Source organism: Quercus lobata, chromosome 3, assembly GCF_001633185.2.
Source record: "Quercus lobata isolate SW786 chromosome 3, ValleyOak3.0 Primary Assembly, whole genome shotgun sequence".
Lineage (NCBI taxonomy): Eukaryota > Viridiplantae > Streptophyta > Magnoliopsida > Fagales > Fagaceae > Quercus > Quercus lobata.
The window spans coordinates 51,829,332-51,856,611 of NC_044906.1; the positions used below are offsets into that span (position 1 = coordinate 51,829,332).

Below are 27,280 nucleotides of genomic sequence, written 5' to 3' on the forward strand. Positions count from 1 at the left end.
GGGAAACAAAAATGCTAAAGCCTAAAGGTACTACAAAATGTTCATAATATGACTTGACGATAACTATGATTGGAAAACTTCAATAATGTAGTTAATGAATGTTTGAATTACTTTTTTGTGATTATTGATATGTCAGTTTGTAAGATTATTTGTAAAATTTGTGGTATCCCCTAGCATCCCAAAAAAAAAAAAAGTTTCACAATCATTTGAAGCCAAGGAGAGAGCATCCTAGACCCTACCGGTGACGAAGAAGCTAGGGTTTCGTTTCACTTGCTTAAACAAAAAAAATGAAAAAAAAATGAAAAGAAAAGAAAACAGTGGGCCTTTCCTTCGGCCCATAACAAAAATCTCCTAATTGCCTCTATTTGGGCTTTTTAGCCCATCTTACGTTTCAACTAACTAGTTGACGGAAATTGAACGGTAAAATTGACGCCAGCAATTCTTCCGTCTTCCCGGTGCACTTCTCTCACTCTAGACTCTAGAGCGAGAGAGAGAGAGAGAGAAAAAAACACAGAGAGGCACAGACCCTTTCTTGTCCAACAATCCATCATTCTTCGTCTCTTCTATTTTCTTCAGAGGAGGAGAATTCAATGCCGTACAGTCACACATATTAGTCTCCACTCAACTCCCACACTACCATCCCATACATATATATATAGGCGGCGATGGCTCTCCAGATTGGCAAGGTGGCCGTTCTTCTTGGCGCAGGTCAGTGCTTTCTCTCTTTTTCTCCTTTCCGATTCTCTGCAATTTTTGTTTCAACTCAGAACTCGTGAGCTTTTTTTTTTTTGTAGAGTTTTTTATTTCAAGTCGTAATCAGTGTTTTTTTTTTGGGGGGGGGGGGTTTATATTGTAAAGTTGAAGGAGTTAGGGATTTTGTTAAACCCTAGGTCGTGAACAAATACTTATTGGAATTTGACTATATTTTTTGTGACTGGAATGATCCTATTGACAACAATGTGTGCCAGTGTTATGAAGCGGTTACTGTTCACTACAATGACCCTCTTTTTTTTTTTTTTTTTTTTTTTTTTTTTTTTTTTTTTTTTTAAGTTTTTACTATTGACCTAAACAAGCTGGTAAAAGTTTATGCGTTGCCTATTCAAATGATTGAATTGGAATTCTGATAAAATTAAAATTTTGTAACTCAACTTATACCTTTTATGTTTGAGGAATGATATGTTCATAATATTTTCACAACATTTTTACAACAAATTTTAAGTGGTAGGTTGTTACTGTTGGAGTAAAAATATAATCTTAGTGTTAGGTTCAAATTTGAATTAATAACAACTAACCACCTGTGATTTGTTGTGAAAATATTGTAAAAATGTTTTGGACGTAGCATCTCTCTTTATATTTCCAAGAGAGACGTCCACGTTTTTCCTCAATTATTGAATTATCAAAAAAAAACCTTCAAATGGTTTCTCTAGAAATTGCCATTTAGGAAGGTAGAAGTGGTTTAGGCATTGTGGTCGTGCCGGCTATTGAGCTTGAGAGGAATTTCTGAACTTATGAAGTGGTATTTGGATGTGATGTACTATGCTTTATTGTAATGGTGTAGCCATACTGGTGATATCTTCCTTTTTCGAAGTATTTAGAAGTTAATTTACATTTATATAAGCCTGTTTGAAAGGAAGGAAACTTCATGTTAACTGAGTACTTTATCTTATGTCTTTTAGGTATTGTTGGTTCAATACTTGCGCAAGAAGGACGTATGCCAACTGTATCTGATTTTGTCTCTGGTGCTTTTAAGGTACTTTGTTGTCTATTAACTCTTTTAAGATTTCTCACTTCCCTTGTACTTTCATGATGTCCTCTTTTTTCCTAATCAATTACTTCAAAAAAAAAAAAAATGCTTGTCATCTATCTTCCAAGTACCTCTATTACAACCAAAAAATATATATATATATATATATATATATATAAGCGTTAGCCTTAGAATTGTTTGAGTTGGCTATGGATCTATGATGGATTAGTTAGGTTGATCCACACGCATTTTTTTTTTCTTTTCATTCTATTTGAAGTCATACCAAAGTACTTATTTAATTATCGTGTCCAATATTCATTCCCTTAACTTGAATCAATTCACTCTTTCTCATGTATTTTCACTTAATGATCTTAACATTCTCATTTCATCTATAATCATTTTATGAATATTTCCTTATTTCGAATTCTATTTTTTTCACATATTTACACTTAACGATCTTAACATTCTCATTTTAGCTAGACTCATTTTATGAATATGTTGCTTCTTAACAACCCAATATTTAGTACCACTACCATAGAAAATAGCTGGTCTAATAGTAGTTTTTAAAAATTATTCCTTTATTCCAAGTACCTCTACTAAAGAAAATTATTCCTTTTTTGTTCTTTGTTGCTTTTTGTGGAGGATTGCGCATATTTAGTAGATGAAGTGACTTTCCAAACTCTGTGTTTTAGAGTAATCAAGTTTTGTGATGTGTTGCCTTTTTCTTGTAAGTAATAAAAATTTTATTAATAAAATAGATTACTTTATGCTCATGATGATGAGTACTTCGTAACCTAAAAGAATTACAAATGTTATGCACAAAATATAAGAGATTCTGTAAAATCTATGAGATTGCTACAATTTGTAAGACTAAGACCCCACACATGAGACCAATCAAAAAGACTTCTGACCAGCAAAGTTTCCAACTGAATTGTGATTTGTTGGAATCTTCAAAAAGTGCAGTTATTCCTGTCCTTCCACAACAGCCACTTCACATAATGGTACCACATTCCAAATTTCCAGAGAGTGCTTCCCAAGCAAATTCCTCCACCCAAACAAGGGATCTACGCCCCTCCTCAGTAACACCCATGGTATCCCAAAAGTTCTAAAAACTAGGCTCCATAAAGTGTAGGCTACCTCATAATAAATCAATAAACAATCTACTGTTTCCCCACTACATTGGCACATGTAACACCATCCAACGAAGGTAAATCCATGCTTGGTAAGATTATCACAAGAATTTTCTCCAATGCTGCTGTGCGCACAAAAAGCGACACTCTTTGGAGCCTTCATTAATCATACACTCTTCCAAGGTAAGGGTTAGCACAAGTGCCAAGAAGAGCCTCATAATAAGATCGGAAAGTAAAGGCTCACCCCTTTACAATTTCTAAAGCATCCTATCACACCTCCATTTCCTAGGGATATTGGATAAATAAGATCTAGAAAAGCATCTACTTACTCAAATTCCCAATCATGAAAAACTCTTTGAACTCGTGTTCCGAAGCCAACCTACCCCACCTACCAGGCAATCTAGGATTGAATGGATTGAGGCATTTTGATCAAACAAGTAGGCATACAAGTCACAAGTTAGGAATCAACTCTTTAAGAGCTTTCCCTCCACGCCAATAATCATGCCAAAATCTTAAATGAGAGCCATCCCCCACTCAAAATACACAAATTGCTGCAAAGTGGCCCAAACCTGCTCTTATACTCTGCCACAAGCTACAACCATGAGGTACTCTAACTGAACCCGAAGTCCAAGCATTCTATTCCTCCCCATATTTTGTAGCAATCTCCTGTCACCATAAATGTGTAGCCTCATTTATAGTGATTGGGTTAGGTTCCCAATTCAAATCTTAAAATTGTTACTTGAGCTGTGGGTGGAATGATAGAAGTAGGATATGTTATGGGAGTCAAATCCTTGAGTGGACCTGTTCTCAATATCTCATCCTTTATGTTCTCAATGAGCTCTAGCTCAGCTGGCACCTCCTGCTTATAATTTATTGGTGAGCTTTATAACTTAACTTAAGATCAATTGGGTATGTGCAGGGTAGCCAAAGGCAAGTTGGGCACTTGCCTAGGTGCCCGGGTGATGCAAGACACCACCAAGGCACCTCCATGGATCTAAGGGGAGGCACTTTTGGTGAGGTTCTTGCCTTTAGAGCCTAGGTGAGCTATGTGGGTGCCTTACACCATGTTCAAGGTGCTCAGGCAAGAGTCTCAGCTTTTTTCCCTTTTTTTTTTTTTTTTCTACCTCTCACCTCTCAAGTAATTCCCCCTCTTTCTTGATTTCTTCTCTCTCCTCTCAAAAGGTTCTATTTCATCCCTCTCTTTTTCTGCTCCCCCCTCCCCCTCTCACTCTCCTTTCTCTGTATCACCTCTTTATTATTTCCTCCTCATTTTAGATTTTTTTTTTTTAATAAACTTTTTATTTCAATCATATAGTCTTTTAGGCTTTAGCTTGGATAGCTCTCTCTCTCTCTCTCTCTGTTTTAGTAGAATTTTATTGTACAACCTTTTTTTTTTTTGGATAAGTAGTTTATTGTAAAACCTATTGATAGATTAATTATTTATAGAAGCTTGTTGTAGAATTATTGTTAGATTTTCAAAAGCTTGTGGTGAAACCTATTGTTAGATTGAATAATTTATAAACGTTTGTTGTAAAATCTATTGTTATGTTAATTAATTCATAGAAGCTTGTTGTAAAACCTATTGTTAGAATAATTAATAGAGCCTAAATTGTGTCAAGCCTATGTTTAAATAAATTAATAGACCTTTTTTCTTCATGCAACACATGACAAAGACACTTGATTATGATATTTCAATACATTAGATGCATATGATTAAGTTCTATAAATATATATATATATATATATTAATTATATTTAAATTTGGCGCCTTGCTTCAATCGGGCTAGCACCTTTTTGTCACCTCATGGCTTGGGCAATACAAGGCCTTGGTGCCTTAAGGTCGCCTTTCGCCTTTGACTACCTTGGGGTGCGTGTGTGACTTACCAATAAAAGAAAAATCTGATCCTTTATGTCAAATCTGATTCTTTGGTGTCTGACCATGAAGAAACAATTTTTCTGATGGGAAATCGATTCTTTAATTCTTAGGTATAACTTATTCAAGTAAGGCCATCAAAAGAGGCTTGGAATCATTGGGACTCATACCATAACATGCATGCATGGAGCATGAATTAAATGATTATGGGTCTCTATACTAATAAACAGACCAAAACCAATTGACTAACTTAACCAAGCAGCTGCTTGCTTTATTCTTCTGAATCTGGGTTTTTACTTCCAGCCCACTAATCATACCTTGAAAATGCTGCAAACCAAAGAAAAAAGAAAAATTGGAACTTGATAATAAGTGTTTGGTGGACATTATGGTTTTTGTATTATTCTTTTATTCTTGAGCATCATAGGATCCTATAGTTTTTGGATGTGAATTAGATCTCATAGCCATGATTCTTAAGGTATTAGGGTACTCCAAATTCTGCTTGTGTTTAGCATTGGCATAGGATGCGCTGATTGTCAGTCTGGCTTTTCAATTTCTTTTTCTTATATCAAATAAGATGCTCTCTTGATCACTCTACCTTTTTCTTTCTAGAAGATGTAAATTGAGTTAAATTCTTAATCATTTTTAATGTATTATAAGGTTTTCTAAGTATTAATTTTTTCAATGCAGTTTGTTTTGAAGAAAAATAGACAAGATGATTCTTCCTCGTCAGTTAAAAAACCACGCAATGACTCTCTAATGGCTCAGGTTTGCCCTTGATTTTATATTGTATAGAGATACTTATCAATAAATCTAGTAGTAGGAGGGCTCTCTAAGCTCAAGAATGACTCTTGGCTATTCTCTTATGGTTGCTATGTGCCTTAGAGCATGATGCAGATCTACTACTTAAGTTACTTTTTGCAAGCTTTCTCCTGAATCTCCACTGAATATTATCTCTGACTGAAATTATTTTCAGGCTTTTCGGGGTTATACTTGAGTTAATTTGGCTGGTCAATTCAAGTAGAAAGTTACATTCCACAATATAGAGGTGTTTTTTTTTTTTTTTTGAATAGCCAAAAAAAAAAAAAAACACCCACACTTAAAAATGGTTTACCGTTCAAGTAATATTGGGGGGGGGGGGGGGGGGGGGGGGTGTGGAGGAGTCAAACCCATGGCAAAGCCACTCCTTAGGACCAAGGTGACAGAAGCCACTCTTTTTATTATTTTATTAGTACTCTCCTTTTATTATTTCTTATAAGTCCTAATTACATCACCCTCTAAACGAGCAAGAATTCTCCGACTTACATTTGAAATAAATTTTTCCTTTTCAAGGTGGTCTTTGCATTCTTATATAGTATTGAGATAGTGGGTTTTCAATGCAACATTATAGGTAAATTCTTTTCCACCCTAACAAGAGTCTTTACATTTTTTTCAATAAAGAGTTCTAGATTGTGTTTTATTTGATAGTAGAGCCCAATGGAAGGCTCAGAGATTTCATAGAATAGTTTGAAACTTTTTTTTTTTTTTTTTGATAAGTAACTTAAAAGTTTATTGAAAGAAAACAGCCTCGTACATAGGAAATGTACTAAAGGGGCAAAAACATCAAGAAATCAAAGTACAATGATCAAGCAACCCAGAAAGGGAAATACAAGAAAAAGAAGGTAAAACCAAACACCATTCGAGAAGAGTAGAAAAGAAAAAAGACTTAAATTCAAGAATGGACCGTTCGCGATCCTCAAAGCTCCTTGAATTCCATTCCCGCCAGATACACCACATCAAATAGTGCGGCACAATCCTCCAAATAACCATATTACGATGTTGCCTGAAATTGCAAGACCAGCAATCCAACAAATCTGCTACCCTTTGCGGCATCACCCAACAAATACCAAACAAGCAGAAGATCATACTCCACATCTCAAAAGCAATAGGACAGTGAAAGAGGAGATGATCTACAAATTCCCCACACCCTTTGCACATAAAACACCACTCAAGAACAACAAAGTGCCTCTTCTGAAGATTATCTATAGTTAAAATCTTGCCTAAAGCCACAGTCCAAGAGAAAAAAGCAACCCGAGGAGGAACCTTCGATTGCCACACCATTTTCCAAGGGAAGGGAATGACAGTAGATGGGGAAAGAGAATGATAATACCCACTCACCTTGAAACCTCGACTGCAGGTAGGCTTCCAACAAAGTTTGTCAGCACCAACACCCCAGACCTTTGTGGAATAGATCAAGACCAAAAACAAATCCAAAGAAATTGACTCTTGATCGTTCACTAAGCGACGAAACTGAATGTCCCAAGAAACTCTCCCATTTGCGTAGCACATAACCTCAAAGACCGAAGCCTCCCTTGTCCTACTAATATTATACAAATTTGGAAACTCCTCCTTAAGAGGACGATCCCTACACCACACGTCATCCCAAAACTTCACACGAGTACCATCACCCACATCATATCGAAGGCACTTGGAAAAATTCAACCAGGTACTTCTAATGCACTTCCACAAACAAAAACCATAAACCCCCGACACAGATTTTGTGCACCAACCACCCCACTCATTCCCATACTTCGCCCCAATGACCCTTCTCCAAAGGGCATCATTCTCCCAACCATAACTACACAACCATTTGGCTAATAAGGCATAATTAAACCTTCTCAAGCATCGAATGCCTAACCCTCCATTCTTCACTGGCCTATAGACCTTAGACCAATTTACTAAATGAATTTTAGGATCATCCCCAATTCCAGTCCAAAGAAAATCTCTTTGTAATTTCTCCATCCTCTTAGCCACCTTAACTGGAATAGGGAGAAGAGAAAGGAAATACGTAGGTAAGCTAGAAAGAGTACTCTTAATAAGGGTAACTTTACCCCCCTTGGATAAATACAACCTCTTCCAACCAATTACCCCCCTTGAAACTTTGCATCCATAATATGTATCATCTCCTCCATATTTTGCACAATACCAACTGAAACCATTTCCAACTTCCCCAAATTGACTTTCAAACTTGAAATGGCCTCAAACCTGGTAAGGACATATCTAAAATGCATTCTCGTATTATAATTAGTTCCACAAAATATCAATGTGTCATCTTTACAAAGTAGGTGAGAAATATTCAATGAATTGCTCTCTGAACCGTTCACCATGAAACCCAATGTATAACCCTCACTACTTGATCCATCATCTTGCTAAATGTCCTCATAACAATAACAAAAAGCGTTGAGGAAATAGGGTCTCCTTGACATAACTCTCGCAAACTTTTAAAGAAATCAATAGGACTGCCTTCTAAGAAGCACGGACATGGCCAATTGCTCTGCATGTCTCTGTTAGTGCTTGTCTCAGCTCAGTAGCACTGCTTTCTGTTAGGTATGGCGATGCTGTCAATTTTTTTGATCTGCTTCTATTTCGCTGACTTCTTGAACTCTCTCGTGTTCATTTTTTTTGTTTAACCTTTATTTGCTTAATAATAAATGCTCTCAATTCTCTAGTCCCTCTCTCGTCTCTACCCATTACCCAACTACACAATAAGTCAAGGCTTTTTTTTTTTTTTTTCCCTTTTTTATTTCTTGAATGTCAATTGTTTTTTGTTCCTTGAAGATTAACACTGTTACTTAAACAGTAAGCACTTAATATGTAAAACTGGGTAGTCTAATAGTTTCGTTACCTTTTTTTTCTTGGGTATTGATGTACTTTGCAATCTATCATCGATCCATTATTTTGAAATTAAATATGTTTACAAAGATTTTGATGCTTGTTACATATTTCTAAAACCTAAAATAAACATGAAATATGTTTTAATATGAAATATTCAAAAAATACATGTTTATCATTTTTTTATAATTGTCTTGTCCTTGTCGCATTGTGTCCTAATTTTTAGAATTGTTGTGTTGGCATGTCCCATGTCTTGTTTGTGTCTATGTTGGTGCTTCTTAGGCTGCCATTTATAAAAATAGAAAATCTGAATGTGGAAATTCAAAAAGAAATCAACCTCTCTTTTTCACCAAAACCACAACTTCTCAGCATATGTAAGAGGAAATCCCAATTTACATGCTCTTTGTTTTCAAGCCATCCCCTCCCTGTCCCTCTAATATGATCAAACTCCAAACCCTCCAAGAATGGTCTCCACTCCTCCATTTCCTAATACAATTTTTTATAAAATTGTATTACATCCACCTCTAACTCCTCATATATCACCCCATCCCCCTCCAACAAAATACCCAAATGAGTATACCTGGTATTTTACTTCTTCCCTTTCATGTTTCTCCACATCAGTGAGTCCAAGCTCTCCTTCCTTAGCATCTAACCTCTTCAAATCCTCCAATAATTTTTTCTTATTAATACCCACATTTCCAAACTCTCTACAATTTCATTGTACAATATCTTCTTTCAAAGCCTTCAATTTTTTTGTGAGCACAAAACTAGAAGTACCAAAGAAAGAATGTAGATTCCACCAAGATTGAACACTATCTGCAAACCCATCTGTCTTCACCCACACATTTTCAAACCTGAATGGGCTTTTCCCCCTTGCCATTCCCCTTGCCTCCAAAAGAATTGGACAATAGTCTGAAATAGGACGAGGTAATATCCGTTGGATCACATCCGGAAAGTGTTCCTCCCAATCATGAGAGACCAGAGCTCTATCTATCCTAGAAATTAAAGGCTGGTCTGTACCACTTGACCAAGTATAATGCCCTCCTTCTAAAGGCAAATCAATCAAATTAAGATCCTCAATAAACTAAGAAAATTTTTCCATAGCTGGAGTCAGTCTTGAACCTCCCATCCGCTCACTTGGAAAACATACAATATTGATACCCAAAACCACACCACGGAACTCCCCAAAACTGCTACACTCAAATCAACTCATCCCACATATAACCCCTCTCCCTACTCTCATTTGGGCCATAAACCCTTGAATATGCCCACTCAAAACCGTCCACCACCCCCTGCCACCAAACCGACAAACCATCTGTCTATCCATGCTGGCAAGTTTCATTTCTTGTAAACAGACCACATAATCAAAAAAAAAAAAAAAATGCTCTTTGTTATTGTCATGGGGGCTGTGTATCAATGATGGATAAAGAAGTGGGAGGTGGATTTTTATTGGGTGCTGCAGTTGGACACTTGGAGAATGATTTATTGATGATTTCACACCTCTTTGTGGATGACACCTTGAATTTTTCTAATGCTACACCAATCAACTTTGCATTTGAGGTTTATTTTTACATGGTTTTAAGTTGTATCTAGTTTGAAGGTGCAATTAGGAAATTTGGAGTTCATACTTGTTGGGGAAGTACAGAATTTGGATGTATTGGTGTATCTTTTGGTGACATTGCATACGCCAATGAAATACCTCAACCCTCTTTTGGGTGCTAAATTCAAGGCAAAAACCATTTGTAACACTATCTTGGAGAAGATGGAAAGAAGATAGATAGGATGGAAGCGCCTTGATCTATCTAACAGAGGTAAGCTTACCTTGGTTAAATGCACACTCGTTAATTTACCCACAAATTTCCACTCCCATTTCCCTATCCCTGTGGATGTAGCCCATCATTGAAAAGACATAGAGAGATTTCTTATGGAGAGGGTTAGGCGAGGAGTCCAAATTCCACCTTGTTAATTTGGAATAAAATATGTGAACCTCTTCAAAGGAAGGGGTTGGCCTTCAAGAATTTGAGATTGTTTAATCAGACTCTGTTGGGGAAGTGATTGTGGTGTTTTGGCACTGAGAGAGAGGCTTTGCTGAGGAGGGTTATAGAGAAGAAACATGGTGATGTTTATGGGCCATATTTCTTCTCTTCGAATGGGTGATACACTTTTGCGGTGTAGAGGTTTCGATTTTGTTGATTGGTGTATTTTGTGCCGTAGTAATGGGGAGACGGCGAATCACTTGCTTCTTCATTGTGGAAAAGCTTTTCAGTTGTGGAGCCTGGTGTTTAGATCTTTTGGGATTTCTTGGGTCTTGCCAAAATCGATTGCAGATACGCTTTTCGGTTGGTGGAACTGGCTCGGAAAGCACTCTTCTAGAGTTTGGAATCTAGCTCCGTTGTGCCTAATGTGGTGCATTTGGAGGGAGCGAAACTGGCGTACTTTTGAGGACAGGGACAAAACTGATGACCAACTGCTTGCTTACTTTAGTGGCTCTCTTTTTGATTGGTCTAGGGCTTGGGGACTCACCTCTAGTGATTCTATCCCTATGTTTCTTAGTTCTCTTCTTTGTAATTAGTTCTTTGTTGGCTTCGCTTGTTTTCTTGTTTTCTACTTTTCTTTTTCTTTTTTTTTTGTTTCCTCCTCTGTACTCTCTGTTTGTCCTTTTGTTTTCCTGAGGTTTTAATATAATTTTCTTACTTATCAAAAAAAAAAAATATCTGAAGTTTCTTTTCTTGAAAACTCTCTTCGAATGGATGATACACTCTTTTACCATGTCAACCTTTTCTTTGATGGAGATTTTTTAGATTTATTGCACTTGGATTGCTATATTTATAGCTTCCCTTTCTTTCTTTTGTTTCTTTTTGTTTTTTAAATCTTTGTATACTTTTGCATACGCTTTTCCAAATTTAATAAATTACAATTACTTGTCCCAAAAAAAAGGTACATGGTTGGGAGCCAGAGCCCTTATCAGTTATTGTAGTGCTGGGTAACGGAGAAGATAAGCTTTGTTTGTTGGATGCCTTTTGCACAAAGGAGGTAAGGAGGTTTGAGGTTAAGTCCTATTCTAGAGTTTTAGCTCCTAGGGCGATTTGACCTTCCTTTGGAGAAGCATTTGGAAGCCTAAGGAGCCAACTTGAGTTTCTTTCTTTGCACGGACTGTGGCATTGGGGATAATTTTAAAAATAGACAATTTGCGAAAGAGTATTATTGTGGTTAATAGGTGTTGTATGCTTAAAAGAGATGGGGAGACAATTGATCGTCTACTCCTCCATTGTCCTATTGCCAGAGAATTGTGGAATATGGTGTTTAGCCTCTTTGGGGTTCACTTGGTGATGTTGAAAAGAGTCATAGATATGTTAGCCTATTAGCAAGGTTGCTTTGGTTGGCATTTAAACATGGAAATTTGGAAGGCTATCCCTCATTGTCTAATATGGAGAGGAAGGAATACTAGAAGCTTTGTAGGGAAACAAAAGGAAAGTTCTAGATTTGAAATTGTTGTTCTTTATATCATTGTTTGAATGGCTGACAGCAACAATATTATTTTCCTTTTCCCATTTATTGAACATGAATGATCCTTGTAATTTTCTAGTTTAATTGTGGGGTTTTCTGGTGTACACTTCCTGTGTATATAGGTTTTGCATCCCTGTTTTGAATAAATTCTATTATTTAATAATATAAATAAATAAATAAATAAACTTTTTCCAAATATGATTTGCATAAGACCGTTGGAACTCCAGATTTCAGTTTATTGTCGAAGCATCCATTAGCACTAAGAACTAAATTTAAAATCTACTTTCCTTTAACAAATGCGTTTTGAGAGCCTGATAGAATTTTTTCTAGCATGAATCTCAACCTATTTACTAGGACTTAGTGATGATCTCATAGTGCGCTCGCTAATAAGACTAATAGGGCGAAAGTCCTTCGCATCCAAAGAACAGTTTATTTATTTATTATTGAGAGCGATAAAATTTGCATTAAGACGATTTTCAAACAGCCAGGTTTTGTTAAGCTTAAGACGTTCCCCCCCTTCTTTCTTTTTTTTCCTTTTTTGTCAAATCTGTTTATCATCCTTAGCAAACTAGAATACCTTGTACTTCTTGGAGACTTATTTAGAATAAAAAATGTAATTCATGATGATGCATTTGACATATCCAGGTTAACAGCCTACGGGAAGAGCTGCAGTTATTGGCATCAAATGGACCAATTACAATTGTGACTACGGGTGTAAGAGGTTAGAGTTTTACACATTCTCCTGCATATTAATGGAGATTTTATTATATATTATGTTGATTGACTCTTTGCTGTAGCCACCCTCTACTCTCAGGCCAGCCAACCAACCCCCTCTACCCTTATGTCAGACAGCCAGCCACACTCTACTCTTAAGCCAAACAACCAGCCACCCTTTTTGACCTCTTAGGGCAGACAAGTTGCATCACTTACGGAGGTGGTGCAACATTTGTAGCCTCCTCCTAAGGCTATTGATGACTCTCATCTCATTTTGAGAACCCTTTTGGAGTTCCTCCAAGGGGTAGGCCTTGTGTGGAAAGAAATGATCTAAGGCTTGACTACTGCTTCAAGGTTGAAATTCTAAAGTTTCAAGGGAGTCTCAAAATGGAAGACTTTGTAAATTGACTTAACATTGTTGAGAGGGTCTTTGATTATTATAAATTTTTGGACGAAAAGAAAGTGAAGCTAGTCACTATTTGATTTAAGGGGAGAGCTTCTGCTTGGTAAGAAAAATCGCAAACTTCTCACCAACAAAGTGGTAAAGTCAAGATCAAGAGTTGAGAGAAGATTAAGAAAAAGCTCCATGAGCAATTTTTTCCTTTCAACTACACCCAAGCACTCTACAAAGACCTACGCAACCTTAAGCAAGAAGGTAGTGTAGAGGAGTATTTTTTTTTTTTTTGATAAGTAAGAAAGATATATATTAAAAGCTACCTCATGAAAACACAAGGCAGAACAGAGAATACAGAGAAGGAAACAAACAAAAAGAGAGAAGAAAAAGAAAAGAATAAGAAAACAAACGGAGACAACAAATAGCAAATTAATTACAGAGAAGAGAACTAAGGAACATAGGGATAGAATCACTAGAGGTGAGTCCCCAAGCCCTAGACCAATCAAAAAGAGAGCCACTAAAGTAAGCGAACAACTGGTCATCAGACTTGTCCCTATCCTCGAAAGTACGCCAATTACGCTCTCTCCAAATACACCACATTAGGCACAATGGAGCTAGATTCCAAACGCCAGAAGAGTGCTTTCCAAACCAATTCCACCAACCGAAAAGCATATCTGCAACTGATCTTGGCAAAACCCAAGAAATCCCAAAGGATCTAAAAACCATGCTCCACAACAGATAAGCTTTGTCACAATGGAGAAGCAAATGATTCACCGACTCCCCATTACAACGGCACAAAATGCACCAATCAACAAAATCGAATCCTCTATACCGCAAAATATCCCCTGTAAGAATCTTCTCCCAAGCCGCAGTCCAAACAAAGAAGGAAACGTGAGTAGGAGCCTTAGCCTTCCAAATACCTTTCCAAGGAAAGGTAATAGGCAAGGAGCTTCGGAGCTTATTGTAGAACGAGCGGATGTCAAAAACCCCTTTCTTCGACAATTTCCAAACCATGCGGTCTCCTTGCTCAGATTGAGGTAAGTTAGAACCCATGGTTTGAAGGAAATCATCCACCACACCCGTCTCCCAATCATTTGGATTTCTAAGTAAAAGAACCTTCCAACTTCTCCGAGCCTCGGTCCCCAGACGTTCAAGAGACGAGGCCACCGAAGCCTCTCTATTAGAAGCAATCCCGTACACTACCGGGAAAGATAGATGGAGTGGTGAGTCCCCACACCACTGGTCCGTCCAAAGCTTCACTCTATCCCCCACCCCTACCTCAAACCGGATGTGTTTGCTAAACACCTCCCATCCTTTTCGGCAGGGGCGGAGCCAGAAATTTTGGTTTGGAGGGGCCAAGTTGTAATGCTAATATATTAGTTAAGACAAACTTCTACACACACATGTATATAAATTAATTTACTAAGAGAATTTATCATTTTCTAAATTTTAATGAGTATATAAAAGTCATGTATTTCTTCTATTAGACATGTACAAAAATTTATCATTTTCTACATAATTTAATTTGTTAAACCTCTTAAATTATTTGATTTTAATACAATTCCTTTTTCTTTTAAGAGCACCATTGAAATAACTCAAAATTTGGGGGGGCCAACTTCAATTTTTACATGCTACATTTTTAAAAATGTAAATAATATACATACTATAAAATAATTTTTTTAAATTTTGGGGGGGCCAAGGCCCCCCCACCTTTGTATGTGGCTCCGCCACTGCTTTTCGGATACTTCTCCATAAACCACACCCATGAACACCCCTGCCCAGTTTGGAAGACCAACCCCCCCACTCTTCCCCAAACTTCAAAGCCAACACCCTCCTCCAAAGACGAGTCTCCTCAACCCCAAACCGCCATAGCCATTTTCCTAGTAAAGCTTTGTTAAACGTAGTTAACTTCCTTATACCCAAACCACCATTAGCCTTAGGAGCACACACCTTATCCCATCCCACCAAATGAAGCTTGGAATCCCCCCACAAGAAGTCCCTCTGAATCTTCTCAATCTTATTAGCCACATGCGAAGGGATGGTAAAAAGGGATAAATAGTAAGTAGGAAGGCTGGAAAGCGTACTCTTAATCAGCGTCAGTCTACCACCTTTTGACAAATACAACTTCTTCCACCCGGCCAACTTCCGACTAATTTTTTCCAAAATAGGATTCCAAATAGAAGGGGACTTATGGGAAGCCCCCAACGGCATACCAAGATAGGTCATAGGCAAAGACCCAATCCGGCAACCCAGAATCTCTGCCAAAGCATGAATATTGTTAACCTTCCCTATAGGAACCAACTCGCTCTTTAAGACATTAACCTTCAAACCTGTGACAGCCTGAAAACAAAGGAGAAGCATACGCACATGAAGGATCTGCTCCACATCCGCATCACAGAAAAGAATAGTATCATCCGCAAACAAAAGATGCGAGACACACTCCCCTACACCTCGTCTGCCTATAGCCTGAAAACCCCTGATCAAGCCAGCACCTTCAACTCTTTTCATCATCCTACTTAAGACCTCCATCATAACTAAAAACAACATAGGAGATCCCCTTGTCTTAGGCCCCTCGTGCTTCCAAAAAAGTCAGCTGGAGCCCCATTAATCAAAATAGAGAACTGGACAGTTGAAATACAAGTGCGAATCCAACTACACCACTTCTCCCCAAAGCCCATTCTCTTTAAAGATCCAGAAGAGCCTCCCAATTCACATGATCGTAAGCTTTCTCAATGTCTAGCTTACAAATAACCCCCGGGATCTTACTCTTCACACGACTATCCACACACTCATTAGCAATAAGAACTGAGTCAAGAATCTGTCTGCCTCCCACAAAACTATTCTGAGACTCAAAAATTAATTGATCTAAGACCCGTTTCATTTGATTTGCTAAAACCTTAGACAAGATCTTATACAAGCTCCCCACTAGGCTGATAGGTCGGAAATCTCTAATATTAGAAGCATCGATTTTCTTGGGAATAAGAGCTATAAAGGTAGCGTTCAAAGATCTCTCAAACTTACTGTGCTGATAAAATTTCTCAAAAACTGCTAGAACATCCCTTTCCACCACTCTCCAGCAATGGTGGAAAAAAGCCATAGAGAAGCCATCAGGACCTGGAGCTTTATCTTCAGCCAGCTCATTAACAGCTAGAAGAATCTCCTCCTGCTCAAACCTCCTTTCAAGCCAACCCCTCTCCAACCCATCAAGCTGATCAAACTCCAAACCTTCCACAAAAGGCCTCCACTCCTCTGACTCCTGGTACAAATTTTATAAAAATTTTCTACCTGTGCAGCCACCTAGGATTCCTCCTCATAAATCACCTGTGTAGAGGAGTATACAGAGGCATTTCACCAACTTGTAGTAAGGGTAGATTTGAATGAAAGTGAAGAACAAATGGTTGCAAGGTACTTGAGTGGATTGAAGTCATCCATCCAAGATGTCCTTAGCCTTCTATAATTGTGGAATGTGTCAGAAGCCTACAACTGGGCTTTATTGGTGGAGAAGCAACAAACTAGGCATGCTTTGAGGTCTGGACAGTGGGGTTTCAGGTCTGGTCAGGGGATTTCTAACTAATATAAGGTTGGGGATTTGAGTACTAATGGTAGAGGAGAAACTTCTGGGGTTGGACAGCAAGCAGCAGGCCCTAAACCCACTATTACAACCCCAAAACGGTCCCAAACAGCCACTGTTGATGGGGGTGGGGTTAGACAGCAACAAGTGGGTACTTTCAAATGTTTTTAGTTTGGAGAGCCGGGGATCGAACTTCGGATTGTAGGAAGAAGGCTCTTATGTTGGAGGAGCTTGAACGTGAAGATGGAGAACCCATTTTTGATCAACCTTCAAATTAGGAGGTTGGTGGTGATTTTGAAGAAGAGGGCTTGACAATTGTGATGAGGAAGACTCTTCTTGCTCCTAAACTCAATTCTGAAGAAGATTGGTTGGGAACCAATATTTTTTATACAACTTGCAACATTTGAGGAAGAGTTTGTAATATGATCATTGATGGGGGGAAATTGTGAAAGTGTGGTTTCTCAAGAGGTAGTTGATGAGTTGAAGCTTGCGTCTCAAGATCACCCACATCCTTACAAACTTTCTTGGTTCAAGAAGGGTAATGAGGTGAAAGTATCAAAGCGTTGCTTGGTGCCATTTTCTATCTGGAAGAAGTATTTTGATGAAGCGTGGTGTGATGTAGTACCAATGGATGCATGCCATATCCTTCTTAGAAGGCCTTGACAATATGATTGCCAAAAGATGCGTGATGGGAAGAAAAACACCTATACCTAAAGCGAAGATAACAATTTACTTTGCTACCAATGAAGGAAAATGTGACTTCTAAACCCTTTGCAGCCTCTTTACTTGCTTCTAAAAACTTCATTCAAGAAAGTCAAGGTAGTGGCTACATTTTGGCATTGATTCCAGTCAACATAGTGGCTGGAACGGTCTATCATAGTGTTGTTAGTGAGTTATTCTAGCAATATGGTGATGTTTTTCCCCATATGTCACCTCTCAACTTGCATCCTATGCGAGACATTCAATATGCCATTGATTTGGTATCGGGAGCAGCCCTTCCAAACAAGGCAGCATATCATATGGCTCCAAAGGAGAAGGAAGAGTTGCAAAAACAAGTTCAAGAGCTCCTTGATAAAGGCTACATCCGGGCTTGTATTAGCCCTTGTGTAGTACTCGCTCTCTTGACTCCTCAGAAGGATGGTTCTTAGAGGATGTGTATGGATAGTAAAGGATCATAATGTTTCGCTTTCCAATTCCTAGATTGGATGATATGCTAGATAGATTGATTTTCAAAGTGGGTATCATCAAATTAGAATTTGCCTGGGAGATGAATGGAAGATGGCTTTCAAGATGCATCATGGATTATTTGAATGACTTGTTATGCCATTTGGCTTGACAAATGCACCAAGCACTTTCACAAGGGTGATGACACAAATGTTGCAACCACTATTGGGGGTTTGTGTTGTGGTGTATTTTGATGATATTTTGGTGTATAGCTGCTGTTTGGAGGACACTTGCTGCATTTACAACTCATGCTTGACATCTTGAGGAGAGAAAAGTTCTATGGTAACATGAAAAAATGTAGCTTTGGGATGGATCAAGTAGCGTTTTTGGGGTATGTTGTGTCTTCCAAAGGAGTGTTCATAAATGAAAATAAGGTTAAGGCAATTGTTGACTGGCCTACACCTTCAAATGTGCATGAGGTGAGGAGTTTCCATGGCCTTGCTACCTTCTATAGAAGGTTATTAACAATTACAACACCATTGCAGCACCTCTCACCAATTGTCTCAAACAAAAGTCCTTTGTTTGGACTAAAGAAGCCTAAGAAAGTTTCTAACTTTTGAAGAGGAAGTTAACAGAAGCTCCTATCCTTGCCTTGCCCAATTTTGACAAGATATTCAAGCTTAATTGTGATGCATCAGGAGTGGAAATTGATGGTGTCCTTAGCCAAGAAGGGCACCCCATAGCATTCTTTAGTGAGAAGTTGAATGGGTGAAAATTTAGGTATTCTACCTATGACAAGGAGTTCTATACTATTGTTCAAGCCATCAAGCATTGGAGTTACTATTTGGTCTACAATGAGTTTATTTTACACACTGACCATGAGGTTTTGAAATATCTCAATAGCCAATCCAGTGTAAACAGAAGGCATGCTAAGTGGGTAAGTTTTTTTGCAACAATACACTTTCTCTTTGAAACATCAGTCGGGAATTCTCAACAAAGTGGCTTATGGGTTGAATAGGACTAATTTCTTGGTGGAAATGCAAGCTAAGGTCGTTGGTTTTGAAGTTTTCAAGGAGAACTACCAAGGTGGCCCACATTTTGGTAATCTATGCTAACAGTTACAGCAGGGATAGCAACCTGCCAACTCTGATTTATGGTTAAAGGATGAATTTCTTTTCAAAGGGCTGAAATTATGTGTGCCTAAATGTTCTCTAAGGGAGTTGATGATTGTTGAACAGCATAATTTGGGGCATTTTGGCATGTCAAAGGCCCCAGAATTCTTTCAACAAGACTACTTTTGGCTGGGAATGATTAAAGATGTTGAGTGGCATGTTCAAAGGTGTCAAGTTTGTTAGAAGGGAAAGGTTACAACCTCTAATGCAGGTCTATATTTAACTCTTCCAGTGCCTAATAAACCATGGGAATGTATTAGTATGGATTTTGTCCTTGGTCTTCCACCTACACAACGAAAGAATGATTCAATCATGGTGGTATCGGATCGTTTCTCCAAGATGGCTCACTTCATCCCATGCAAGAAGACTTTGGATGCTTCCAAAGTGGTTGTTTTATTCTTCAAAGAAGTCTACAAGCTTCATGGTGTACCATTCTCTATTATTTAAGACAAAAAATGCTAAATTTCTTGCTCATTTTGGTGAACTCTTTGGCACAAGATAGGGACTGAATTGAGCTATAGTACTTCTTTCCACCCCCAAATGGATTGACAAACTGAATTTGTCAACCAGAGTCTTGGGAATCTCTTGAGATGCTTGATTGGTGAACATCCAAGGAATTGGGAAAGTATCTTTATGTTGGCTGAATTTGCTTACAACTCTTCTCTTAGTAGGACTTTTAAAGCATCTCCTTTTGAAGTTGTGTATGGGATTAAACCTTTAAGTGTCTTAGATTTGGCACCATTGTCACTTTCTGAGAAGGAGAATGTAAGAGCAAAAAAAAAAAAAGGACAAAGTTTATGCAATCTGTCCATGCACAAGTCAAGGCGAGAATTGAACATTCCAATGCAAATTACAAGGCTGCTGCTGATATTAATCGATGGAGACTAAATTTCATGGAAGGGGACCTCGTTTGGGTGATTTTGACTAGGGTTCCTGCAAAGTATTGACTAAAATCAATGACAATGCCTACACAGTCCAACTACCCCCCTCTTTTAAATGTTTCTAATGCCTTCAATTTGAAGCCTTATTTTCCAGCTGAAACTTGAGGGCAAGTTTCCTTTATGGAGGGAGTATGATGTAGCCACACTCTACTCTTAGGCCTGCCAACCAACTCCCCCTACCCTTAGGCCAGACAACCAGCCACCCTCTACTCTTAAGCCAAACAGCCAGCCACCCTTTCTGATCCGTTAGGGCAGGCAACCAGCCACCCTTTCTACTCTTAGTTATTTGATCTTGATTTCCACCACTTTTATGTTCCAACTAAACTTTATCAGGGGAATTCGTGTTGGACATTTATATCATTTCCTACCTCATTAAATGAAACATAAATATGGGCACAGATGAATGAGCATCAATATAGTGTCTTGCTCAATAACCTAGGCTGGCATTTCTTTTGTCGATTGTTTGTTGGCTTCCATGTTTTTTAAGTTGTCAATCATTTTTAGGGGAAAAAAGAAAAAAGAAAAAAAGAAGAAAAAACTCTATGAATTAGCTGTATTTGAAGTTGTTGGCTCAAACTTTAGAACTTTATTTGAAGTTTTAACTAACATTAACATTCTCCTCTGACCTTCATGCTCGTTTCCATGCTTTCTGTATGACATTATTAGATTATAGTTTAAACTAGTGAGTAGTGACATTAGTGACACTCCTTTGACAACAACAGCTTCCAATTTACTAATCATTATTGATGGGGTCTTGAAGTATGCTGTATCTTTAGCTCTGTAGTAGTTCCTGAGAAGACTTGTTTTCTCTATGTGCAGGTACTATCAGATATGGTGTTATTATCGTTGTGGTAGTTTTAGGATACGGCTATGTTTGGTGGAAGGTATAATGTTTTTATACCTTGTTTAAGTATTGTAATCATGGATATGATGATGCTTCATCTATCATTATATATGTCCATATAAAAGAAAATTCTTGATATGTCCTACTTTTCTAAGCCAAGAGCCTTGTAGCTACGAGGACAACCAGGGTTTGAATCCACCCTCCCTCCCCCATTATTGTAACTATCAAATTATCAACAACAAAAAATCCTACTTTTCTAAAGATTTTTGCATTAACATGTGTTTAGTATTATACCCATATTATGTATCTGTATCCGTTCCTCCTACGATATGATGTAATCAACCCTTTTCCCTTCTCCATACTCCTTGTTCTCATGAAATTTTTTTTATGCTACTTTAATTTGTATCTTTAGTACCATGTCTTCCTTTTAGTTACTGATGAACTTTTGAGTGCATCTGTTGTATGATTGCAGGGCTGGAAACTCCCTGATATGATGTTTGCTACAAGGCGTGGTTTAGCTGATGCTTGCAATTCTATAGCTAAACAGCTTGAGACTCTGTATTCATCAATCTCAGTAAGTTTTGTACTTCTGATCCTTTTGTACGTGTTCAATCAACATTGTGAGTGTGAAAGAATCACCAAACTATATTATCCCTCAATGATAAAAATACATAAAATTTTCTTGTTCTAGATAATAATGTGATACTCTTTACTGCTTTTGTCAGTATTATTTTATCTAAACAAAAGTTTCTGTTCATTAGACCATGAAAAACATCAGATGGGAAGCTATGGGTTTACTTGTAATTGTTCTTTATTATTCGATGCTTGTCAACCTGGTTGTCAGTTATCTTGTGCTGCCAATGGCATCGAATAGCCTTGTATCTTAGCTTTGGATGACAAAATGAAGTATTATATAATTTATATGTCAAAACCATAATTGAAATTGAATAATAAAATAGATAGTGAAAATAAAAGAGCAAAAATTACTAATACCAATAACCAAGCCTTAGTCTCAAATTATTTGGGGTAGGCTATGGATTCTCAAAAGATTAGTAAGGATCGGTCAAAATGTATTCTTTTCCTCCATTCTATTCTATTTGAAATCATACTCTTTGTTAGTTCCTTAATTCACTTTTTTTTTTTTTTTTTATTACTTCTACTAATAGTATTTTTGTCTTCCTTCACCTTTTCTCTATTCCCTTTATTTGAATCAACTCAGTCTTTCTCACCGATGCATTAATTGCTATTCTCTGAACATGACCAAACCATCTCAAGTGACTGTCCTTCATCTTTTCATCATTAGGCTCAACCTATCTTTAAGCAAATTTCCTTATTTCGAATCCTATCCTTGTTAACATTTCGAGTTCAGCTACATACATTTTATGAATATGTTACTTAACTGTCCAACATTGAGTATTATAGAATCTAGTTGGTCTTATGATTTTTTTTTTAATTATTTATTTTTCAATAACATAGGAAACCTTTCTAAAAAAGAGCCCTTTAGATTCGCCTCTAGCCAATAAAGCTTAAGTGCAACTAACCCCACCTGCCAGAACCAGTTGCAAGGTAATCCAGGTTCATTCAACCTTGATGGGTTGATGGAGTAAGCAGTTTATACTAATGCCCAGGTTCAACTGGTCTTATAAATTTTCCCTTTAACTTAATAGTATTTTTAAATTTCTTGGCAACAGAGTTTCACTTAGAGCAATCTATGTTAATAATTCGAATAATTTTAATGTACTTATAAGGCACCACTTGATGAAAGCATAGTTTTAAGTGTGTCAAATGAGGGGGCAATGAGCTTTCCACTTGGCATAAGTAGGAAAAAAAAAGAGAAAAAATATAAAGAAAAAAAGAGAGAGAGCATCTATTTGGTGCAACTACCAAGTGTAGGACACAACTTTTATTGTGTAATATATGATGTTAACATATTGTACATTGTGATTCTAACTTAGGATAGAAGGTCTCACAATAATATATATATATATATATATATATTTTGATAACTAAGTTTGGCTGGCCCCAATGGGAGGGGGAAGGGGAGATTCGAACTTGTGATTGCTTAAATAAGCATGGTTCTAGCTAATTGTGCTATCCTTGGGATTAGGGTCTCACAGTAATTTATGCGGAGTGACTTTGCTATGGCGTAGTATCTAAAATTCTTCACCAGATTGGGTGTTAGTGATTCAATTTTCTATAAATTATATAAGTATATTTAAAAAATCTGCATTAGGCTGTACAGATCACATATTTTTTAATTCATTAATATATAGTTTTATAATGTCAATCACTTGCCTTTAAAATTTGTAGGTATCATTTTTGAGGAAAGTCAATTGAAAATGATAAATCTAAAAGGACTTATGAGGATAGCTGTATTTATCTAAAACAAAAGGATATGTCAGGACAGATTCAAAACACGAAACTGTTGTGAGAGATTAGAAAATGTGCAACTTATTGCTTTCAAATAGTGTAATTTATTTGTTAAATGGGTTAGATAGCATATATTTGTGAGATGGAGAGGGTAAAACTTGAAAGGTACACATTCAAATTGAGATAGAAAGGGTGAAATCGGAAAAACATTATTATGGTGATGAAGAACAACAATTGTTGCAGAAGACTATCATGTGATTTTATTAGAGAGAGAGAGAGAGAGAGAGAGGAATATCAAATGATTATTTTTATTTTATGAATTTCTTTGCCAGGAAATTTATTTTGTTTTTTGTTTTCCTGTCTTTTCAGGCTTATAATTGTCTGTGTACTTAGTTCAAACCCATCTTAAAAATGATACTTTTAGCTAACTATATTGCAAAACCAAGTGCAACCTGCCAAAAGGATTAAGTGTATTAATGGTGAACATGATTATGCTAGTGATGATACTTCTCATTATCATCTAAGTAGTGCAGAACTTTCTTGAACATTCGAATAACTGTCATTCTATGCTCTGCATTTTACTTGAAGAAATTACCTGAAACTGATTTTCTTGTCATGTATTTGGAATATCTTGTTGATTTAATCTATTATGAGAAATAGAGACATGTCTGATTCCTTACATAGTGGAGATTTTATTTTTCTCAGGCCACCAAGAGGGAACTATCTTCAAGAATGAACATCATGGATTCTACTTTGGACAAGTGTGCAGCAATTAATTCCGAAACACAACAGGAGGTGGGTCCAAGTCAAGCATTAGCCAGTAGTTTAGGTAGTCCTATGGTTTCTGTTTCAACTTTATTTACACAGCATTTATTAAGCTGTTTAGGTTTCTGACCTACGAAAAAGAACGGATTTCGTCGGTGTGGATGTTATAAATATCCATGATGCAGTACAGACTCTGGTGAGTCATCTTCAAGATTCTATTTTTTATTTTTCAGGTTTTGTTTTTGTAGCTCAATCACGTCTATAAGTTTTATCCTGGATGTGAAATTTAAATTTAATCTTTCTTCTTATTTTTTGGTGCCTCAGGAAACTAAGATTAGCAGAATAGAAGGGAAGCAGGTAGTTCTTATACAGCCAACATTATTTAGATTCCCTATAAAATAAAGTGTTTTTACTTTTAAATATGGTTTGCTATTTACAGCCCATGAATATGTTTTGTGCTGATGGTCATGGCTTCTGATTATCTGCTTAGGATCTTACAAATGAAGGAGTAAGGAGGTTGTGTAGTTACACCTGGAATCTGCAAAATAGCAGAACCACAGAAAGTACTCAGGCATGAACTGAACCTTTTCCGTTTGAATGATTATTTGTCAAGACTTCTATTGCTCATTTGTACTATTTCATATTACACTATGTCAAACAATGTCCTCCACAAAATTTTCAGTATCTTAATTTTATTACAGTTAACCAGAATATCTTTACTCAATTGATTTCCGCCCATCTCAATATCAGAATTTCTTTTCAGCTTGTATGTTTCTGCCCCATATTAACTGTGATCCCTAAAATCTGTAGGCATTGCCTTCCAGTTCCTCCAAGCTTGCTCTTGAACAGCCACCTTCTACTCCCTCTTCAAAGGTATAATAATATATGTACATTGATTTAATTATGCATTCTTAGTATGTATGTATACATTTGTATATTATTCACACACAAAGCTTGGATATTTTATCTCCTAATTTCTTTCAGATTGTATATTTCATCTCTCCCATATGAACTATTTTCTTTAAATTATGTAGGTGGCACCATCCATTTCCTACAGGCCAGCTCTTGAACAGCCACCAGTTACACCCTCATCAAGTGTAAAAATTGTCCACTCGCTCAATTAGATAACATTTAAAATTAACTCATTAGAGCTTATTGTCTAATTCTTATCTTTGACACACATCCACGACCACTTGTATGGGAGTCCTAACCTTCTAATGTTTCTGGATGTAAGAAACCCCAACTTTCTTGGAAACATCTGGAAAGGTCTCCTTTTTGGCTTTCCATATTGATTTAGTGGTTTTATGATCTGTCTTTGCTTGAATTTGGAATTGCAAAAGGTTCGATTGACGGCCTTTTAATCTTTTCCTCTGTTCTGGCCATAAAAGTAGCAAAGAAGAAAACCAGCTCAACAGATGGAAATATATTAAAATGATGTCAAATACATAGTTCACTTGTATTGCCCTATATTTTGTTCCACCCTTGATGTGCTTGTTATGTTCTTGAAATGATTTTCTAACTTCATTCTACTTGTGCATGTAGAGTGCTTCTTTGCCCCCCGATATATCTGCTGAACCTCTGTCTTCCCCAAGTTCTAATGGATCTCACCAGGTTCCTATACTTTTCTACTCCTTTGGGTTTAGTAAAGGCTGAAAGAGGGGCCTTTCAGTGTCTGGTTTACACCCCATTTATAGCTTTTCCTTCCCTCTTTGGAATGTACAACAGAATATGGCTCTAGTTTCCTATCAACTGATATGAAACTCCTAAGTGTTCCTCAAAGAATTACTTTGGGATTTGTGTCCCTCCCTTTGACCAACTTGAACAACAAAGAGAGAATTACTCCTTTTTCATGACTTCCATTTCTGTGCCTCTCTCCTGATGTGTTCTTTTTCAGGTGAAACAGTCGTTGCAGAATGTTGTCTCAGCACCTGGTCTCAAGGTTAACCTGACTTTTATATTTTTGGATTTGTATTCTTTTTTTTTATTGTGCATCCACAATCTTAAATATTCTCAATCTGTTTTCAGGACATTAATGTAACTTCAAAAGTGGTTGAGGCCTCAAGAAATCATGAGGTTTCTAATGGGAATTGTACTCCTGAAGACTCAAGAAATCATGAGGTTTCTAATGGGAATGATACTCCTGAAGACACCAATAGTGGGGCTTCAAGTTCTGGTCGGTTCGGGCTGTGGTTTCCTAGCTTTAGAACTCCATTCCTATCAAGATCGCTTAGTGTGACTAATACAGTGTTACAACAATCACGTTCAAGTAGTCAACACTCACGTTCAAGTAGTCAACAATAATGAGGATCTTTTGTGTTGATCTCAACTAGAACATCTACGTAATGATATACCACTGGACTCTGCTTCTGGAGAAGATTTCAGGGGTTACTTGTGGCTGGCCCGAGACCTGTTAAATATAGGTTGTGCTCGTGCCAAATTGATGGAAACAGGATTAGGCACTGAATGTTGTGGAGCTGTTTACGTTATAACTTTTAATTAGGATTTTTTTTTTTTTTTAATGTGTAATTAAAATTATATAGTTTTTCCTTTTTGGCCTAAAGAATGGTGGCTGCAGTAAAGACAGGGTTTGGCAAACAAAGAGAGGCTTCCAAAATTAAGTATGCTAGTCACTAGCACGGGGTTATCTTTTGTTAGAAGAGTGTTCATTCCTCCCTTGTTTTTTGGCTTGGGCATTGATAGATTGGATGTACATATTTTATGAGAACTTTTCTTCACTTTTGTTGACCTTGAGGTGGTTGGGGAAAAAAATAATAATAATTTAGAATGCATTTCACAACAAAGAAATACATTGTATGAACGACAAAGACATAAGATAAAATTCTTTTTTAAGTAATTTTGTTATACACTCCAGTCTCCTCGGTACTTTTCTTCTCCTTGACTTGATCTTCCAACCCATACATATACGAATCCAATCACAATTGAACATAGTTTACCTTTTTTGTATTTTTCCTTAAAGAAACACACTAACATTTAATCATAGGAAATTGCAAGGGGGGAAAGTTGAGAAAAGTAATCACAACATAAAAGAATGGAAAAAGTGATCGGACCTGTCAACATTTTTTTGTTCATCACCTACAAAACCCTTGCACCGTACTCGTAATTACTAATAATTTATTTATTTTTGATCTATTGTTAATACGTTTCTGTTGAGTCATATCAGCGTAGCATTTCAGTCCAGTTTGGTCTATTTTGTCTAATTTGGTTCACTTTGGTCCATTCGATCTATTTCGGTGCATTTTCCAACTTGATCTACTTAGTCCATTTGATACATTATCAGCGTAGCATTTCAGTCCAATTTGGTCTATTTTGTCAAATTTGGTTCACTTTGGTTCATTCGATCTATTTCGGTGCACTTTCCAACTTGGTCCACTTAGTCCATTCGATACATTTTGGTTTCTTTCGGTCCACTTAGCTCCATTCAA

The 27,280-nt window shown here is 37.1% G+C and overlaps 1 protein-coding gene across 3 annotated transcripts; it reads left to right on the plus strand.

The window, feature by feature from the left end:
* Positions 1-421: 421 nt before the first annotated feature.
* On the plus strand, positions 422-26,657 carry LOC115982138. 3 transcript variants are annotated; one of them, XM_031104657.1, is made up of 15 exons: positions 422-708; positions 1,677-1,750; positions 5,435-5,512; positions 12,548-12,623; positions 20,678-20,742; positions 21,175-21,276; positions 23,778-23,867; positions 23,959-24,033; positions 24,162-24,194; positions 24,328-24,408; positions 24,648-24,710; positions 24,872-24,934; positions 25,380-25,448; positions 25,741-25,776; positions 25,863-26,657. In XM_031104657.1, exons 1-15 carry the CDS (start codon positions 666-668, stop codon positions 26,136-26,138), a joined length of 1,224 nt encoding a protein of 407 aa, XP_030960517.1. In that variant the 5' UTR covers positions 422-665; the 3' UTR covers positions 26,139-26,657. The 3 variants fall into 3 exon arrangements, with proteins under 3 accessions (XP_030960517.1, XP_030960516.1, XP_030960518.1); XM_031104656.1 differs by having other exon boundaries at positions 25,732-25,776; positions 25,863-26,656; XM_031104658.1 differs by lacking the exon at positions 25,380-25,448.
* The last annotated feature ends 623 nt before the right edge of the window (positions 26,658-27,280 follow it).

Bases quoted from the DNA above. Each gene is read 5' to 3' on its own strand.
- LOC115982138 (XM_031104656.1), top strand. From the start codon at position 666: ATGGCTCTCCAGATTGGCAAGGTGGCCGTTCTTCTTGGCGCAG. The intron at 25,449-25,731 runs GTTCCTATACTT...GTTCTTTTTCAG, and splicing joins GTTCTAATGGATCTCACCAG to GTGAAACAGTCGTTGCAGAA. The intron at 25,777-25,862 runs GTTAACCTGACT...ATCTGTTTTCAG, and splicing joins TCTCAGCACCTGGTCTCAAG to GACATTAATGTAACTTCAAA.